Source organism: Poecilia reticulata, linkage group LG5, assembly GCF_000633615.1.
Source record: "Poecilia reticulata strain Guanapo linkage group LG5, Guppy_female_1.0+MT, whole genome shotgun sequence".
NCBI lineage: Eukaryota > Metazoa > Chordata > Actinopteri > Cyprinodontiformes > Poeciliidae > Poecilia > Poecilia reticulata.
Window position 1 is genome coordinate 12,784,923 of NC_024335.1, and position 20,567 is coordinate 12,805,489.

General features: G+C 36.9%; 1 protein-coding gene and 1 long non-coding RNA gene across 3 annotated transcripts; one reads left to right on the forward strand and one right to left on the reverse strand.

The window, feature by feature from the left end:
- Positions 1-3,636: 3,636 nt before the first annotated feature.
- alpl (alkaline phosphatase, biomineralization associated) lies at positions 3,637-18,342 on the forward strand. 2 transcript variants are annotated; one of them, XM_008409103.1, is made up of 12 exons: positions 3,637-3,781; positions 7,544-7,712; positions 9,479-9,595; positions 10,573-10,688; positions 11,802-11,976; positions 12,783-12,958; positions 13,169-13,309; positions 13,426-13,495; positions 13,615-13,749; positions 14,439-14,630; positions 14,734-14,853; positions 16,115-18,342. In XM_008409103.1, exons 2-12 carry the CDS (start codon positions 7,637-7,639, stop codon positions 16,378-16,380), a joined length of 1,584 nt encoding a protein of 527 aa, XP_008407325.1. In that variant the 5' UTR covers positions 3,637-3,781; positions 7,544-7,636; the 3' UTR covers positions 16,381-18,342. The 2 variants fall into 2 exon arrangements, with proteins under 2 accessions (XP_008407325.1, XP_008407326.1); XM_008409104.2 differs by lacking the exon at positions 3,637-3,781 and adding an exon at positions 4,358-4,639.
- On the reverse strand, positions 7,630-10,566 carry LOC103464759 (uncharacterized). Its single transcript, XR_533705.1, has 3 exons — positions 10,400-10,566; positions 7,809-7,906; positions 7,630-7,722 (listed from the first exon to the last, which is right to left on the reverse strand). It is a non-coding gene; the product is annotated as an uncharacterized LOC103464759 (long non-coding RNA).
- Positions 18,343-20,567: the final 2,225 nt, after the last annotated feature.

Consider the following 20,567-nt stretch of genomic DNA (forward strand, 5'->3'; position numbering starts at 1 on the left):
CTGTTGAGACCAGTTATTGATGATATAAGTAGTGATATTAGTCATGTGACATGAATAGGTGGATGTTAATGACCACTTCTGACAGCGTTTCTTAGCTGCTAGTGTGTTTCTGTAATTTTTGAATGTCTGTTTTACTCTTAATAGTTGTGATTTAGTATTGAAACTATCTGTATACTTTTAACTGTTAGTCTTGATTTGGGCAGTTAGARGTAGATTGACTATTCTGCATCATTCRAATTTAAACAGCACTTTACAAAGGAAATTTATATTATCACAATAGTAATTCGGAACTTTTATTTATTATTTCTGTGTTTTCAGAAACTGCTTCAATTTATTTGCAAAGTTGACACARTTCTTTAGTAAACCTATTTAAACACTTTCTGACCGAAGGCCTGAAGTGATCAGTTAAGAAAATACAGCAACAGAGGTCAAAATCCTCAACAAATGGTCCTTTGAGCCGGATTTATTGACTGCTACAGAATATTATCAGAGGAAAATACAGCAATCCACCCTCATACTGATGTATGAGAGCGACATGCAAGGCAGCACCGTATCACCCAAGCATCTAGAGGAGTACATCCTTGCCTACAACCCTCACAACTGACAGAATACCAGATTGACTTTAAATTCAACCCTCTCAGTTCTCCCCACTGTGAAGGGGAAGTGGAGGGAATCTTAAATTCAAAGCCACTAGGCTATGTGTCAGCTGATGTAGCCGATTTGGACCCCATCACTACAAACATCTTCTTGATGGGGCGGCAGGATGCCACTCTGCCTCAAGTGACCTATGCACCAGCAAGTATAGGGCGACATAGATGGCGACACTGTCAGGCACTAGTGGATCAGTTTTGGCTCCAAATTACAAAGAACTACTTGCCGAACCTCTAGACCCATCAAAAGTGGAAAACATCATTGAAGAACATCACTGTGGACTCTGTCGTGCTAATCATTGACCCATCACTTCTGAGAGCTCAGTGGTCCTTCGGGAGAATTGCTAAGACTGTTACTTGCTCGACTCATCGAGCTTCCTGTACTTCAGCATGACATGAAAGAGACTTGAAGAATCTCTGAGTTTACACATTTACAAGTAAATGCGGGGGCGGCTGTTATTCAAGTACTTCAATGTCTCATGTCTATGCTTTTATTTTGAAGTGCTTCCTTATATTTTGAAGGTTTGTTCCATTTATTTTCTTCTTCTTGACGTTCATCAGTTGATCTGTTTTCCATTTACTGTTGAGACCGGTATCGCAGTCATCATGTGACATGAATAGGTGGATGTTAATTATCACTTTTGACAGCGTTTCTTAGCTGCTGGTATTGTTTTTGAATGTCTGTTGTACTCTTAATGGTTGTAGTGGTCAGTTCAGAAAGTCCAGCAACGGAGGTCAAAATCCTCAACAATTTGCATGTGTAAATACTGAATATTATTACAAAAATTAAGCACCCTTTATGACAAAAGGAATGAAGCAAACAAACAAAAATAAATGGCGATATTATGGTGAAATATAGCAATATTTCACCAGTGTAATTAACCATCCTTTTCCTCGCGTAATATATATTTTTTCTTTAGAATGTTTCCATCATTCTCCCTGAGCTCTATATTAAAATAAAAATAAATGACATTAAAAATTAGCCCAATTGGTCCAATTGGTGTAGCATGTATACTGTAACATACATGTTATATGCTGTATACTACAGCATACCACTGTACACTTGTACACTATATATAGCAATAAACTATACTTCGTTACTAGTGAGAAGCAAAAATAGGGTTAACTCAAAATAACACTGGGCTAAATTCTCAGAAGAGGAAACTAATGAGGTTGGTAGGAAAACACAAGCTGTGATGAAAGCTCTTGATTGGCCTCTCAGGGCATGCTTTTACTCTGAAAATATTGATACGCAGGTTCAACAGTCCATTAAATACACTGAGTGAACATCAGATAAGTGGGGTTTAACATTAATCGAAATGTACTGACAGGCTACAGTGGAAAAAAAAAATCACTTTATCCCGCTGGATTTACAAAGACACAAATGGGCTAATTACACAACAGCTTGACAGGAGGTTGTTCAAACAGATATTGCGTTGAATTATTGTAAAATGGGAACTGTGATAGGTTAAAAAACATATGTAAATAGCCATGCATTTTGCGTCCTTTATGAAGCGAAGATCCAGGTAAACCTTAGCTGAGAGTAGACAGAAAAATGTCCTACAGCGACATCTAAAGGAGGGAATGTTAAACTGACCAAAGAGTTTTTACTGAATATAAACAGTGGAGGAAGTCCTATTGTGCAGCAAAATATGAGATAGGCATGTAGAAAGGCCCAGATACACACATTATTTGAATATGGAAATGTTTAGAGGTCTGGGAGACCATTTGTAAATTTGGACAAGAGGGTGAAAAATAGGCCTCAAACAGAAGAGGTTATAAGCAATGACAATTTGAAAATATCGCAAAAAAACAAGCAAATAGACATGAAAGTAAAAATGACAGCAACAAAGTTGAGTTTAAACATGTATAGTCATGCAAAAAACATAGCAGTTCCAAATATTTCATAGGATCTTTAGAGAACATTAATGAACAAACCAACCAACTCCAGAGAGGTTTAATGCAGAGTTGGGCTAAATAAGCCAAGCTTTGAACATCTTAGTGAACTCTGATCAATCTGCCATCTGAAAATGAAAAGACTATGCCAAAATGTAAATATATCGACAGGGTGGGCAACTAGACCATTAAAAGATAAAGATGTAGAGTAACTCTAGGAACTTTGAATCCATCTATGTTAAGTATGAAAAGCCAACACTAGATAAAAGAAGTAACACCAGATTTCACCTTTCTAACAACAACAATGAAATCTTGACTTGTCTCCCTATGCGATTGTATGTCAGTTCACAGCTTGAGACATTAGATCACATGTCATCTAGGGACATTCTTGTTTGTCAAGCAACAACAATCCAAACATTGAGTTGAATAGAGAGTATGGTAGTGACTCATGTGTAGTGATTGCCCTATTTGTGACCCTAAAGGCCCTGTTAATGCAATTTTTCAGACTACAACTTAAAACCTTGTTACTTCTGATTATGTTAAGAAGAGAAGACGCTGTTTGGATGAGACATCTTTTGAACTTCAAGAGAAGTTCAATTGCCTTCTACTTATCCAGATGAGATTATCATGTCTGACCTCAAATCTATACTACTGTGTTGTGTTTCAATGTGACTTTCCTTTTATAAAAGCTTACAATTCCTTCATCTTTATTTACAGAGTAAGTGCTGAATGAAAAACAGTTTAAACTATTATGAATGATGACCAGAATTTAAATTACAAATGCAGTAGATAGTACAGCGCTAAGAATAGGGCAGTTTTAGTGTAACAAAACATAACTCATTAGTGCTTCTACAGTTAAAAAAAACAGTTTACGGTATAATGAATACAGCAAGTTTACAGAATTTGCTGTATTATTTTTATTATTATCATTGGAGCTTTTTTACTCAGGTGTGACTACTTGTTGTGAGTCTATCGTGAAGCAGTGCCTGGATCCACAGGCAGGTGGCGCTCTTGGTCCGCATTCCCACAGCAGCAGTAAATCGTTATTTCTAAAGGGCTTTTTCTCTCTCTCCTTCCTCGTGGGTTGCAGACCGCTATTCTGGGATCCGGACAAGTGCGGCCTTATAAAAAGCAGCGTGAATGCAGCACAAAGAACATAGATTTCGAGGTGAAGGGAGCTGAATGGACCGCGGACACATTTGGATGTAGATTTGTGCCACACAAAGTCCACCGTAGTAAGTAAAACTGTGATAAACTTTTTGTTTTGCAACACACTACCGGCTTCTTTGGGAGACACCACGCTGTCGGTGAGATGAGATGAATAAATGCGTTGCGATCGTCTTTTTCTGCGCGCTTTTCTCGCTGCAGTTTATTATAGGACTGTTGAAACGAGCAGTTCTGGGTTTGTTTTAGAGGATTTTAGTAACCTGCTGCACAGATGCTTTGGCAAAGTGCGCATCCTTTTGTACTTTTCTTGTGTAGGATTTCAATTTTTTTTTTATTTTGTGATTTTTTCCCCCCCTTCTTAATCCTTTAAAAAGTATGCAGAAAATTGGTTTGAGCCCCAGCTTGTGTGGTAAATCCAGATATATTTTTAGTCATTCTGAGCATGCAAGAGGCTGGATGTGAGAAGCAAAACAAGTTGCCCATTTAAAAGTGGGGCCAGGATTCTGTGGTGGTTAGAACTAGAAATCCTGGCAGGATGGGGTAAAGGACACACTCATTCCTTCATTTTGATTAAGCAGTATGAAGGTAAGTCCTCTTCTGCTCCACTTACATCATAATAAAAAGCCTAATCCATGCCTTGCTGCAACAACCTGCTGGCAGTTTGAGCCTGAGATGATCTGCATCTACACGGAAGAACTAGAAACCCTATTTGGCACCAGTTTGGCAGCATCGAAGTCATGTCTGAAGCGGGGTTTCACGTGTTGCTCACCACACTGCTGTCTGGAGCTCTGATGGTGGTAGTTTTAGCTCTTCTTTGCTACTTCACCTGCAGACTGGCAGGATCGCTGCCTCTGGGTGGACCTGGACGCTTCTGAGGACTTGTGCTGCTGCTGCAGACACAACTGGCAAAGTGCAACTGAGGAATGGTAAAGAAAACAACCTGGCATCAGTGTTTGGTGCTGTTTATTTCCAACATGCCTGTTTCTCATTAGACCTGCTAGAGTCTGGCCCTGTTCCCAATTTAGGTTAGGTTTTGGAAGGTGCTGACAAGATTTTCTGTCCGGGTGTTTTGAAGTTTTATTAGAGGCAGCCATAAAGCGGGGAGGTTTAGTATGGTACCTAACGGAGCAGAGACTGGTGAGAAATACAGTAATTACTCAGTAATCTAACCATTTAATGAAGAACTTGACTGTTAGTTACAAAGAGTTTGGCATTAAAGAGGATTGCGTGCAGCACAACAGGAACAGGAAGCTATAAACAGAATCAAGAGGTTTCTCATCGGACCTGGGTAAAATATTTGTGTCTTGAAATAATTAATATCTAGAATCTTTTATTTTATTTTCCTGGCATAGACGTGACCAGTCAGTCATTTGCTGTTAATCGGCTTTGTTATGGCCCTTAAACCTCTCAGTGCTCTGGAACTCAATCCCATTAAAATGACCTTGACTATAAGCACAATGAAGAAAGGAGGAGGGTGTGGATAATTATAGTTGAAAGGCTGGCCGGCCAGGACCCCATAAGGGCCCCTGTTGTGGTCATAACTGCGTGCAGAGAGGCCTCAAGCTCAACTTTAGCTGTTCTGTTATTTCTCCGTACGACCTTTTGGGGCTTTTAGGATCTACTTTTTGATTGATTTTTTTTTTTTTGTTCAGCTTTCATGACTAGAAAGCAGGTGGTAATATTCAACTTGAGGATGTTGCTTCTCCGTATTCCCTTAGAGTTAAAATGAAACTTTCACAAACTCTATTTTTATTTAACCTGTGTTTAACCAGGTTAGTAATTAAGAACAGATTCTTATTTACTTGTGTTATTTACACAAACCTGGGAGGTGGGAAGGGTAGGACACATAGGCAGATCAATCAGCATGCATTTACAATAAACAAACATTAACAACACTCTTGAGGTAATACAAAAAGGAGATACTTTGACATATAAGTATCTACTTTATATGTCCAACATAAAATATTTAAGCGGAAACAAGCAGGTTTCAGACAACACATTCATTGACATATTTAAAAAAAAAATCTATTGATAAAAAGATCATCAGCTTTAAGCTTTTTCTAGTTTTTTGCTGCAACATAATGGAAAGAAAGTTCTTCGTATTTTGATTTAATTGAGCATGATGTGTTGGCTGGAGCGCGTGCTATAGGGAGTCATAGAAACTTGTAACAAACTGTAAAAACAAACCTAATAGACATTTAAGAACAAACACATATTGATAGATCCTCCTTTAGTTTTGAAAGGATAACTGATTACTGGCACTAATTATAAAACACATCGATTGATTTAAACTGTTTTAAGAAGCTTACTGTAAACCTGCTTTATTCAAACCAAAACCAGTTTTGATTTGTATTTGTGATCACTATCAATATTTGCATGTTTAGGGCATTTACCTGTTGATTTGAGGTGAAGTCAATGAACTTGAAGATATTTATTGTTTTGGTTGTTTCAGTAGCCTGCAGTGGTTCCTGAGCTATTTCTGAACATCCTGACAATTTCCCTTTAATTTGAGGTAGACAATTTCAAACAGATGGTTGGAAACCTGGAGACAATTTGCTGCTCCAATGGGACAGCGATTCCAATTACATTACCAAGCTAGTTTTAAAATGGACAATGTTTGTGATATTACCATAAGAACCCTCTTCCTACACCACGAAATTTTAGAGTAAAGTTTAAAGACAGATATTTGACAAGAAAATAACCAACTTAATTGAAAATTCTTCCAAGAAGAATGGACAGAATTGCTAAGATTTAATCAAACATTAATTGTTTGAAGCTCAGTAAATCAGACTAACACACATTTGTAATATATGTTTTTTTCTTACAGTTCTGTTTTTTTAAAAAGAAAAAATCCATTTTAAAATCTGTCTTATGCAATATTCTAAATCTGTGAACCAAATATTAATTAGCTGTGAACAAAAAGTATTAATATGAACTTCAAATTTWGCTTTATTGGCTACGTCTGTACACACAAACAAGAAATGTGACTTTGGGTTCAACTTTCCTGTGATTATACAGATATTAAAAATCTAATTAAACATAAATAAATGCATGTTAAATGATCTCTAAATTGTCCATAGAGAGTGTGTGTGCATGCTTGTTTGCTCTGTGTTGTTGCCCTGTGAAGAACTGGTGATGTGCACAGGGTGTATCACCCAATGACAGCCTTACTGGAATCACATAAGAATAAGAAGATATAAGCAACAGATGAATGGATGGATAAAATGTTTGAAATACATCTCTCTGTGTGTAAGGCATCACAGATAGATACCTTTAGGTTGAGTTTGAGCCTGTATTTGTCATTTCGAAAAAAATAATCCAAGATAAATTAAAACATCTGCAATAAATTGTTGTTTTTTCAAAATCATTGAAATTGTGTACTATATGTTCTATGATTTGTGAGATTTTACTTATTCTGCATATGGCAAAGATCAGCTCAGTATTTTAGTAGAAAATAAGTGTATTCAAACTTCTGACCTAAACTGTATTCATTTTATCGATGTGACTGCATTCAAAGAATCGTCTCTAAGGAAATAATGAGTGTTGTTTGCAAAAAACGGCTTGATGTCTCAAAGCTCCGAAGCTTGTTGCCAAAACTAACCGTTACAACATAAACATACCAATTTCACTCCACTTCCACTAAATCTAAAATCACCCACATAGAGTGAATTATATCCTACTTGCCGATTTGAGCAGTGCTATTTGCTTGATACAGGTGTCTTTAGTCAAATCATCTTGGAGTAAATAAATATTAACCTGGTGTGTCAGAGTCGGTTATACAAAAGTGACACATATTTAATTACTAGCCCTCTGATCTTATTCTTTTGCAGCTGTGACATCGCTGCAGACAGCCTTCCACAGCTTCCCAAAGCGGCATCTTATGGCTGTCTAGAGTTACGCATCAGCCGCACTCAGACCACAACATGAAGACGTCAGGCCTGCTCATCGCTTGCTGCTGCTTTCTGATCTCTGGATGCATGGGGATGCCACAGTTCCCTGGTGAGTAACTCTGCAACCGAACAGTAGAAAGAAAAGCTGTTTGTAGTTGAATAGATATCATTGCTGGAGGTCATATTCTCAGGACTGGAGGCGTACGTTTTAACCTTTTCAAGGAAGTTGATTTTTGCTCACGTGGACATCCTGTTCAGAACACTGGATATTTCACCCGCTGAAGCCAGTATGCTGGCGCCACACTACATAACAGGAATTCATTGTGTTAATGCTATTACAAACACTGGGCATCCTGTTGTCCAGAGGTTTGGGTATTTTAGGGTAACAGCTGTCACTGTGTTTCATGACAGAAAAATCTAAACAGTCCAATTTTAGAATTTGTTATTCCGTTTTGAGCTTCAAAACGGAAGCTCAGAACACTATGACACTAACCAAGTCATAGTGTAACCAACTATAACTTGGTTACACTYAAACCTGAACTTCCTGAACTCTGGTTGCGATTAAAAAAAGCAACAAGTTTATCAACATCAGAATCAGGTGAATATTTCACAATTTGTAGCTGGGTTTCTCTAAGACTATCTTACCTGTTGATGCGAAGGCGGATCATTATGTACTTAGAAATTGGTGAACTGTTACTGACTAAATTCAAGACTTTTTCAACTAAGAAAAGCAGTTCAGGTTTTTGAAAAGTAAATTTGACGTCTACCACCTGTAGTAATTTACAAATATGTCAGTTCTGCTGCATTACATTCATTCTTGAAATGTCATGTTTCATCTGAACAAATGTTTTGTATTTGGGTTTCTATCATATTAGATTAAGACTCTATTAATTATTTTTAACGGTTAAAGTAAATATGAGGCCATATGACATGTGGTCGTTCCAGACTAAATTTGCCAGGGGGCCAGGGTGAGGCCAATGTCTTTTTTGTGGGCATAAAACAACAGAATGAAAGAAAGCAGTAGTGCAAAATATTATAATTTAATAGATAAAATGAGCCACAGAGACTGTGATGACAAAATAGGAACTTTGGCTTATTTACTGGGAAGAATGAACTGATAACAGAATTTTCAGAGGAGGTGTTTTTCTTCTCCTCATCCGAGTCTCGGTGGAAACTCTTTTGAGTTTTCGTGGAAACTCAAAGGAGGGTTTGATTTATGGACAGAAGTACCTGAAGTACCAAAAGTACCAGTAACCACAAATGGGAAAAACTGAGAGAAACTTCCTACAGGAGGGAGGTGGATGAGAGGTGCTGTGTAGGTGACTGAAGAAGATATTAAAGAGAATTGCATGGGTTAAGTTTAACTTTTTCTTCCTTCTCTGCTTCTCTCTCTAGTCTTATCTCTGAGAATAAATGATTTTTGCTATTGCTCTGATCTTCTAAATAAATATCTAAAAGACAAATGCGCATTTCTCTGATTGACTCTGTGTTTCAAATATCAAAAYAATATTTTATTACAAGATAGAGTCACTGGCATCTCTGAAGCTTCACATTGCAGACCACTAAAGAGGTCTGGGGAAGCTAAAAATGCAACCCTATAATTGTTAACTCACTGTTAAAGTAAAATTGTAAAAGTGTAAAAAAAAAAATTGTTCCAATTACTTATGGTTTCTGTGCCAGAATACTACAGGATCCATAGCAGCAGCCAGTGCCACTTCTACAGGGACATTGGCCCCTGTTGTCCCTTGTCTAGAACTGCCCATGCATGTGACTTTTCAGGGGCCTGCACACTTACAGTTTCACAAAATCTTATCTGTTATTTTTGTGACTTAGTTTTATATTAATCTAACCAGAGTTCTTCACTTAATTACCCAGAACAAGAGAAAAATCCCAAGTTCTGGAACGACTGGGCTCAGCAGACCTTGAAGGATTCATTGGAACAAGACTTCAGTAATAAGAAAGCAAAGAATCTTATCCTCTTCCTCGGAGATGGTAAGCCAAAGTTGAATGAAATTTGAAATTGATGGATCTGAATTATAGAAAGATAACTACCAAGCTTCCAGGGTTTTGGGTGGGTTTTTTTTCTGCGTCTCTAAAGACTCAAAAATGCTCAAATGTTTTTAATAATTGGTGGAAAGATTGAAGGATTCAGGTTTGAATGATGAGGAAGATGTTTTCTACCGGGGTGAAGTGAATCAATAGCAGTGAACAAAGCTGCTGAGCTCCCATCAAACCGCTGGGCTTCTGTTTATGTAGGGATACTCTCTGGTTCTACAACAACATTCATCCTTCACTGGGCCTCTGATGTCTCTCACCCCTGCATTCACAGCATGGCATGCTTGCCTATTGCTGCATCCATAATCACATTAGCCCAGTCTTAGAATACCATACAAAATGTGCAGACTTGTTTAACTGGAATATGTTTGTTTGCTTTACACATGTCAGCTGATAACAATCTGTTGTTCGTGTTGACACTTAATTGAAAATTTCTTTGTAGAAACTAGAGTCAAACTAGAGTTTACAGCTACACTTTAGAAAATATGCATTTGCTTTCCATCGTCATCATTTAAACTGCTTTAGACAGTTTATTTTAAGTATTCAGGTAAAAAAAAAAGAACAACAAAGTCGTGAAAATGCCTACTTCTTCTAAGCTTAAACACATAATATGTAAATTATATATTGTTGGGATTTTGCCTGTTTTCTTTGTTAAAGATCTGAACAGTCTCCTGCAGACTTCACAGTCTCCCATTCTTTTGCAATCACTAGAGGCAATCCGAATCAAAGAAAATATTTTACCTGACAGCAGTCAAGATGCTCTAAAATGTCAGTAAAAACAAGATGATGTGTTGCTAACTAAGAATGATGAAACAGGGAGTGAAAAGTATGAATGTTTAGGAATCTGTGATCAGACTCTCTCTGTTCCTTATGGAGAAATCAATCCTAAAAGTCAACCTACTTTTGGTGTTCAGGAATGGGCGTCCCCACGGTGACGGCAGCTCGGATACTGAAGGGTCAGCTGAGTGGACAAAATGGCGAAGAGACGCAGCTGGAGATGGACAAGTTCCCTTTTGTTTCTTTGGCCAAGGTCAGATTATCATGTAATATTGAACAGTCAGAGTCAAAACATACCAGGCATTATCCCTAGAAAAGGTTTGGTATGTGTATATTTAGTTAATAACGGCAAAATATCCTGCAACCTTTCATAAAAAGRCAAATTCCAGAACTTTAAACTTAAGAAAACCCTTATCTTAAAGCTATTTAGAATGCATTAAAAACTCAAATCAGAATGCTACATGCATTGACAGTTTGGCTTTGTGTAATTCTTTTTTTTTTTTTTATCAGCTTTTTCCAAACTTCCATTTACATAACAAAACATAAAATACATGAAAAAAATGACGGGTTGTGTAAAGATATCACATGTAAATAATTCAAATTACTAGACAAGTAATATAGGGGATTCCATTTCAAAGCATTAAAGTTGAAAATAAATATGTTGTAATGAAGTGCAATGATAGGAAGCACTATAACCATATCTGATGATAGCATTGACCATAACATCTGCTGTACAYAAACAGAATTAATCTTCTTCATCTACTGCATGTTTCATAATTGATGACTGCATGATATTTTAGGGTATAAACCACTTTGAACTGCCTTGTTGCTGAACTCATAAACTTGTCTTGACTAGACTGTTAGTGCGATAACTTCAGCCTGCCAGAAGCTAACACTGTGGTAACCCTGATGAACGATAATCTYGAAAACCATTCAATTATTACGTCCCCACAGGGAATTGACAATAAGCAAAATATGTCTTTGGATAAGCATTTTAGAAAAACCCGTGTGAAWATTGAGATCTGTGATTTGTAAGGAAAATGACATGCTGTAACTTGCAAGATAGCTAATGTGAAACATGTTTACAAATTGTGAAACATGCAGCTGCAGAGTTTGAGAACTCTTAGAATTRACTTTTTATATATTTGGCAACACAAACATGATTTGATTAAATGTGCATTATTATGTGAAACATCTACCCTCTGTCTGAAGCTAATGTACTTTGTCTTTGCAATGATGCAACTACATGGAAACTATGACACATTTCACTCTGCACATTTATATGAAACTACATTCTGTTATTCTATGTGATTAGAACAAAAAAAAATAAAATACAACTAAAGTATTGACTTGTGTTTTTTTACAGACATACAACACTAATGCTCAGGTTCCAGACAGTGCGGGCACAGCCACAGCTTATCTCTGCGGGGTTAAGGCTAATGAGGGCACTGTTGGTGTGAGTGCAGCAGCTGTTCGCTCCCAGTGTAACACCACAAAGGGCAACGAGGTCACCTCCATCCTCAGATGGGCGAAGGATGCAAGTGAGGAGGCTTTAAATKTATTATGACACTGGCATTCTTTTGTTTTACCGTTTTTATGTTGTTGAAATAAGAATGAATCGTTGCTGTATGTATTGTGAGCTGAATACTCACTTCAGTGACCTAACTGCTTCAGGCCCTGACGTCRAAATCTTTGAAGAAAAACTCTGTGGTCATTTTTCAGCTGATGCATTTTCATATTCAGCATTTGAACTTTTGAACTAGATGAGTGAAATCCATTTGTCTGAAAGAACTGTTTTATGGCCTGCTAATTTAGAAAAAGATGTCAAACTTTTGGTTTGTCATTCCTCACCTTTATGTACCTRTATTAAAARTATAAATGACATAGTGCTTTATTAAAACACTCAAAGATATTTTACAGAGTCACCTAGCACCCCCAGCAAAGCCCAGCMTGTTAACTAGCAACCCTAGATGAGTTCTAGCATGTTTGGCCAGCTGATTTTGCCACTGTATTTGCTGTACAATGGCTGCTGGAAATAACAGCAGCCATTGATTTTGTTGGAAAAAATGTGATGACCATGTTTTGTGATGCYCTTAGACCCATCCTAAACTGTTCAAGGAAGAATGATAAATCACCTTTACATATAATGTGGCTTTATACGTCCTCAACTGTATTAAAACCTTTTTCACTTCATTTATCCTAGTCTGAATCACAACATATTGCAAATTATTAGGTTCAAAGAGATAAAACTGAATTATAAAATAATGYTGTCACCAGTGTCACYGTTCTTCATTCAAAAATGAAACCCTGATTCAGACAGCTCTCTCTYTCTGTGTCAAAACTGCAGAAAAGTCAGTTGGAATCGTGACAACGACACGCGTGAACCACGCGACGCCGAGTGCCGCCTACGCCCACTGTGTGGACAGAGACTGGTACTCAGACAGCGAGATGCCAGATGAAGCACTGCAGTCCGGCTGTAAGGATATCGCCAGGCAGCTGTTTGAAAACATTCCCTACATTAATGTGAGTCAGAGTTCCAGCAACGACTTTTAATACTTATGAAATACCATGTTTAATTGCAATGCAAACAGTTCTTGTAATAATGTCAAAATGCTTTGCTTTGTATTCTTATAAAAAGTATTTTTATTTGGATTTTTAGCCTGACTAGTTGTGTTTCAAATACCAAAAAAAAAAAAAAAGAAAGACTTTTAAATCTAGTTTTCCATTTTTTAGGTGATTATGGGTGGAGGAAGGAAATTTATGTACCCCAAAAACATGTCGGATGTCGAATATCCAGATATGACAAAGCATAGCGGCACACGGAAGGACAAAAGAAACCTGGTGGAGGAATGGAAAAACAAAATGAAGGATGAAGTAATTTTTTTACTTGTTCTGGTCTTGTTTTCTCACTTCCCCAATCACATTTTCATATTTTCATGTATAAAATGACTGCAATGTTAAAAGTATTTTTAATTTCAATCTTTGAACAGAAGGCCCATTATGTATGGAACAAGGAGCAGCTCAAATCCCTGAATCCAAAAAATGTGGATTACCTGCTGGGTAGGTTTCACTTTCATTATGAGACAGTCATTGAAGTGCAAATGACGAGATATTACTCTTTGCATTCGCTGTATGTGTAATAACTTGCTTCTCTTTGTCTGCTGCGGCCATTTCTTCAGGTCTTTTTGACCCTTCAGATATGCCTTATGACTTGGACAGGAACATTGATACTGATCCTTCACTGACAGAAATGGTGGAGGTAGCCATCAAGATCCTACAGAATAACCCCAATGGGTTTTACCTCCTTGTAGAGGGTATGCACTTGACACTTGACTGTTTGGTCTGTCAGTTAGTTGATAAGAGATTTTTTTGGAGGATCACTTAATCTTTCTCTCTGTGAAATTTCAGCACTTTTTCCCTTGTAGGAAGTATTTATTTATTTTTTGAAAAATAAATAAACCTGATAAAGAGATAGCCAAACTTTAAAAACGTAGGCTGCTGAAGATGCGTTGCGGTCCAGAAGGCAAGCAAAACTGCCAAATTGCTTCCTGCAATTAGGAAAGGAAGGAAGAGTACAATTAGCAATACGTTAGAATGAGAGAGTGGTAAGGAGGTGCTTTACAGTAAGCCTTTTTCATAGCATTTTTGTGTTTAAAAAAAAAGTTTAATTAAAAATGTTTGTTACATACCAGCATTTACTCTAGAGGTCTGGTTTTGTTTTCAGTTTGCTCTAAGCACATACACACTAGTGGTGGGACTTGGTTAACATCTTAATAGAATTAATTGCAATTTGTTGCATTCTTAAAAACAATACATTGCTAAAACAAGTAGCATTCTCAATTCAAAGGCCATTAGCAGCAAAAATCCCTTTGATTGATTAAAATAATCCTTCAAAGGGAATGGGGAATTAAGAAKGAACTCTCAGAGTACTACAATCCAATGTAACATTTGATTTAATGACCTGCAACCTGCTTTCCTAGTAAAATGTAAATCTATTTGACAGGAGGACGCATTGACCACGGACACCATGAGGGCAAGGCCAAGCAGGCCTTGTATGAAGCWGTWGAAATGGACAGRGCCATCGGGCTTGCAGGTCGCCTGACCAGCATTCATGATACCCTGAGTGTCGTTACTGCAGACCATTCTCACGTTTTCAGYTTTGGAGGCTACACACACAGAGGAAACACAATATTTGGTATGTAATGGAAAACTGAATACATAAAGTGTAGCTGTGAGGTTCTATTTTCTTTGTAATGGTGGTCAAGCTTTGTCTTATCCGTAATGCTGTCTCTCCACAGGTCTGGCCCCCAAGACAAGTGATGTCGACCACAAGTCTTATACCTCCATTTTGTATGGAAATGGACCTGGTTACAAACTTGTCAAMGGTGAAAGAGAGAATGCTTCTGTTACTAAATATGGTAAGTAGAATTTTTGGTTTCGCTCAAGTTTGGGATGTATTTACATCAGCTACATTACAAATCAAACCAAACGATGATAAACCTGTATATCCCAGCTTTACACTGAAGAGACAGTTACGTTTGTTGAGCTTGCAGTTGAGTGACAGTAATTGCAGAATTCTGTTTGATTATTTTTCTTCAAAGAAAGTAATTTGAACATGTCTGAACAAAGTAAAGCTGTTCTCTTAAATAAAAGTATATTACTGCTGACAAAATTCAAAACTATTCTGATTTTGGACTGCAAGGTTTTCATTCATGGATCCTCACACAGTAGGAGCAAAACATTTGTTTACAGCAGCTATGATGAAGAAATCAGACTAACAAACTACTTGAAACATTTGTTTCTTTTTTACCTTTAACATCTGTGCTTTAATATATTTTTCTTTTATGCAACACTTGTATGCCTATGGATTATTTTAAATAAACTCCTCAGGCTTGCCTATTGCAGACTGCAAATGTCCAAATCTTACCCATCAGGGATGGTATCAGAAATGTTGTGAATCAGATTAACCTGAAATGAGCTGTTCATTTGCATCCTTTGACCGTTCTTTAAATACATCCATAGTTTGGAGAGAGGTTACAAAAGATCTAAAGAGGACAAAAAAATCCAAAGCATATGCTGTACACAATGMCATAGTTAAGTCAGTCACTGATAATTGGAGAAAATGTTGCATTATAGGGATGTTTCAAAGACTGAACTTTTCTTCAAAACTGAGAAAAAGTAGAAACTGAAGGAGATGCAGGAATTCTGACAACTACTTTTTTCTCCACTAAGAAGTAGCACTGAAAGACAGAAGCACCCAAAGAACATGGAGCCAAAGAAAAAAATGYTTTTAGAACAAAACTGTTCTGAAAACATTTTGTGAGAACGTGCTATGACACAGTGAAACCAAACCTGAACCTTTGGGCCATCATGCCAAATGGCATGTTTGGCCCAAAAMCAAAAGAACACAAGACACCAAAATAACACCATATAAAGAGTTAAATGTAGTGGTGGCAGCATCAGGCTCTGGAGTTAATATTATTCAGATGGATGTCTTTGTAGCAGATTAACTAAAATCTATGTTATTTGCGAGGAGAAATATTTAATTATAGATGATGACTACACTGTTAACATCACAAAAAGTTGACATTTTATCAGCACTTTCTGCACTTTTGATTGCCACTGTATTATTACACATAATACWGTACTTCACCTTCTCATTGTGTATCYGTCTTGCAGAAGAAAAGAACTACCAGGCCCAGGCAGCTGTGCCTCTGAGCATGGAGACTCATGGAGGAGAAGACGTGGCTGTCTTTGCCAAGGGTCCCATGGCTCACCTGCTGCATGGGGTYCAAGAGCAGAACTACATCCCCCATGTGATGGCGTATGCGGCTTGTATCGGCCAGAACAAGAATCACTGCATGTTGAGGGACGGCGCAGTGGGCTTGACGCCAATGTTCTCCAGCATTGCAACCGTTCTCACAGTCACTCGGCTCCTGTGCTGACCCTCCTCAGACACTTTGTCCTGTTAATATCGTTCTTAATCAGTTTCACATTTAAGATTTTAGCCTTTGTGTTTTTCATTTTGCAATGTCTTATGTAATATTTTTGTAATGCGACTGTTTTTACATAATTAACCAGCAAAATCACAAACTATTGTCCAGCGATTTAAAAAAGCGCCTGCCCCCAGTATTTTGTGATTTTTCAAATAATTATTTCTTTTTAACCAATACAGTGTGCAGCAACACTGGTACAGTGTCTTCAGTTCAGTGAAGAAGGCATGTAGATGAGAAAGATTGCTGAACCACATAGTCTTAGGAAGTAGTGGGAGGGATTTGAGGGATTTGTCAGCCCACTTTCAGGAAAAGAAAACAAGTGAAGTCACAGGGAAAAATGCCACCCTATTTATCACCTTCGTGCCACACAACAAGAAAAAATACATACATTCTATTGAAAATCTTAAAGGGGATGTATAATGCAAAATTCATATTTTGCACATTTTTGTACTTCCATTTGGGTAAGTGGGTAAGATATGGCAATAAGAAGAGATGGAATGGTAACGGACATGTGCAAAACAGGTAAAAGTTTGCACAAAGGACAAATAAACCAAGACCAAAAAAACAAAGCGTCACCTGCTACCTGACAACTCTTTTCCATAGAGACCCATAGAGACCAAATGGGTCTCTATGGAAGAGTTGTCATGTAGCAGGTGACGCTTTGTTTTTTTGGTCCTGGTTTATTTGTCCTTTGTGCAAGCTTTTACCAAATGGGTCTCAATGGAAAAGAGTTGTCAGGTAGCAGGTGACGCTTTGTTTTTTTGGTCCTGGTTTATTTGCCCTTTGTACAAACTTTTACCTGTTTTGCACATGTCCGTTACCATTTMATCTCTTCTTATTGTCATATCTTACCCATGTACTTAAACTAATTTTTCTTTGTAGTTAAGTATTTTAATGAATTATGACGATACATATTTAAAWTTGCTTACATTTCATGTATAATTTAATTTATACATGAAATGCTTCCAAACACAGCACAAGGAAACCATTTTCTGGCAATAAGTTAATGTTTTTTTGGTGTTTGTAAAATGAGCCATTTCAAAAATCTCCAGAATGTAACGTCACAAACCACCTGGCTCTGCTCCTCACCTAGAAACCCCAGCAAAGCCCAGCTCGTCACCTTGCAACCCATGAGATTTTGTGAAAAAAAAAATTACCAAACACGTTTTGAACAGTCATACCTGTCCTATCCTGCTCAAGGAAGTATATCACCTTCAAAAAAGCTTTTATTTCTATTAATTCTAATTATTTCACACTTAGCAGTTACTTAAAACTCAACAAGTTTATAAAAAAAACAAAAAAAAACTTTTATTACAGAAATGTGGGTGTGATAAAAAGTATGTTTATTATCTGCTTATATGTTGTTTCTTTTTAAAGTTACTTTTAATCTTAACTGAGCGTCATGGGCTTCATTTTGAAATTTACTGAATTTGACTGTATGAATTATTCTGTTCAACCAGTTATGCAAAAAAAAAAAAAAAATCCTAAAGCAATGTTGGGAAGAGCTCACAATAACATCAGAAACAGCACTGCAGCTTCAGTTTTGGACTCTCTGTAAGGGGTATAGAGCTAGTTCAGCCATGTATAAAAATGTCAGGTTTGCATTAGAAACCTTCAGGGCTGAATGTCTGAACTTGTTTTATATTTTATGACAGAATGAATAGAAACTACCTCGCATTCTTCCACGTAATTCCCACAGGTTCTTACTCACTGGAACATTTTGTTTTCAGGASACAACTTTTTCGTGTCTGAACATGATAGAATCACTTTGTTAGACTGACTACCAGGATATATATTTTTTCAAGCTGGACACTTTCCATTCTCATGAACACAACAAGATCACTCACTCATTATTTTCTTCAATCAGACTCTGTACCATGTAACCAATAAACTTTGATTTTCGATAAAGTATTTGGCTTTGATCTATTTATGAGTAAGTAAATGTTTGTTTTTTGACATAKTTTTAGAACTTCAACAATAAAATCAATATGCCTGACACAACACCTCAGCTTAAAAACATTTTTTTTAACTTCAGCTAAAACATGAGAAGTTTCTTCATATGGTTGGTGACTCATCTCACTTCATTAGCACATGAAATTTGTCATTTCCCACTAGCTCTCCTTGTCTTCTTCATTCTGTGTATCAGGAAGAATATCAAAGAACCTAAGTTGGCAGGAGCACARAAAATGAGGTGTTTATACAGGCTGGTATGAAATTATCATGTTGTGACAAAATAKTTTTGTTGGCAAAAACACTAGTTTATAAAACAGACTRCCTGTGCTATTGATGTTCTGAAAGTTTATCGTCTCTTTTGCAAATGTGATTATTTTAGTTTCATACAAAAAATACATATACARTATTGATATGATAGCAGTACATGTTTTATATTTGAATATACATTGTAATTGTTACTGATTGGTAAGTACTCACATTCARCTTTGTTATAATAGTGTCAAATGTTTGAAGTATTCCAAAGGTACAGATCCTGATTTACTTCTGTTAGAAACATTTGTTTGTTAAAACGAACAACAAAGACTGATTAAAATTTGTTCTAAAAATGTTACTGATTGCACTTTAAAAATTAGGTAACTTTATATTATCAAAGGTAAAGTTTAATCAGTAATGATTTCTTGGTTAATGTCAAGTTGTCATAACAAAGACATTTTGAATAATGTCAACTTTGTATTAAAAGTGTCATAATTTACCGAATGACGCTTTATGACAACAGTCATAAATATTCATGACAGCTTTTAAGTCATGTTTATGAAAGTGTCATGGCAATCTTATTCACCCCCCTTCAAATAAAGAGTTACCGCATTCTCTAACAAAGGAAATGATCTTGCTTATATATACTTCCTATGTACTTTGCACAGATGTAAGGTGGTGCTTTTGCAACCCCACAAAAACGCCTAGAAACTATGTTCCCTCATCTCGCAAACAGGAAATTAACTTAGAAACTTGGTCTTTCTACATACTATAAATGCTGCTTTGTGTAAGCTTCACTTCAACCATCAATATGTCATGTTAATCTAAACCCAGACTGTGTCTAGAAGCATAAAAGCCAACAAATAAGTAAATGATAAATCAAATCAATGCAATCAATAACTGCAACGGACTCTTGGATACCACAAAAATAACAATGGTCTATGAATAAAGAACACCCTCCTRCATTCAGGTAGCTGAAACAAGCTTCTTCTGTTGGGTTTGTTCACCAGCCCTGTGAAACTGATGCTTCTCTGTAGCCACTAAGGTCATTAAGATGCTCCAGGGAGGACGTCTCTAGATGTAGACGTTCCCCAGATCAGATACATTATGTAATTTCTGACCTGCTGTGAATGCCGAAGGATCTCCCTTCACTGAGAAGGTCACTGAGAAAATTAATGTTAGGATTTTCTTGCTGAATCTGTTGCTTTAAATGACTGGATGACCATGCAAATGAATGGATGGATGTCTAGACTCTTATGTTTGTTGAAGAAAGTAAAACTATACAGATTTATGAAGGTGTTTCTTATCAAACATAAACATATAACATGAAACTTTCTGCAGGAGAGGAGAAAAGCATTCCGAATAACAACACAAGCCGATAGCCAATGTGATTTCTATGAAYTRTATCCAAATATAAAAGGCAACATGCAACAAAATAGAAGTTGGACATTCTAATAACTATTTGTGTGGTTAGTATATAGAGATGCAAACTCAAACAAGCAAACAAAAGCATCCATTTCTAAACAGACTTTCCATTGGATGCAGCTAAAAGTAAAATTGATACCTCTTGGTCACATCTGATTCGCTACTGCACCTCAAAATATAAAAGTTTAAAATAAAAAAATGTAGAACTTAATTTATGCAAAAACACTGAATCTAAGCAGTGGTGGATGCGTGGGTTAAGAAATGCAGCTGCGGAATTATGTTTTCATTCTCAGTATTCTCTACCTTAACTTCCTCGTGGTTGCAGAGGTTACTGAATCCTGGTTTATTGTAATATCTTAACTGTATGCCCTTTAAACACTGTTTGAGGTGCCTCAGAGGCTGCTTCAGACACAGTAATAATCAGGAAGTTCCTTTTGCTCCTCTGGGTTACCACACATTTTTTCACTGCAATCCTGTCTTATTTCATCTCTTTTGTTCTCAGAGAT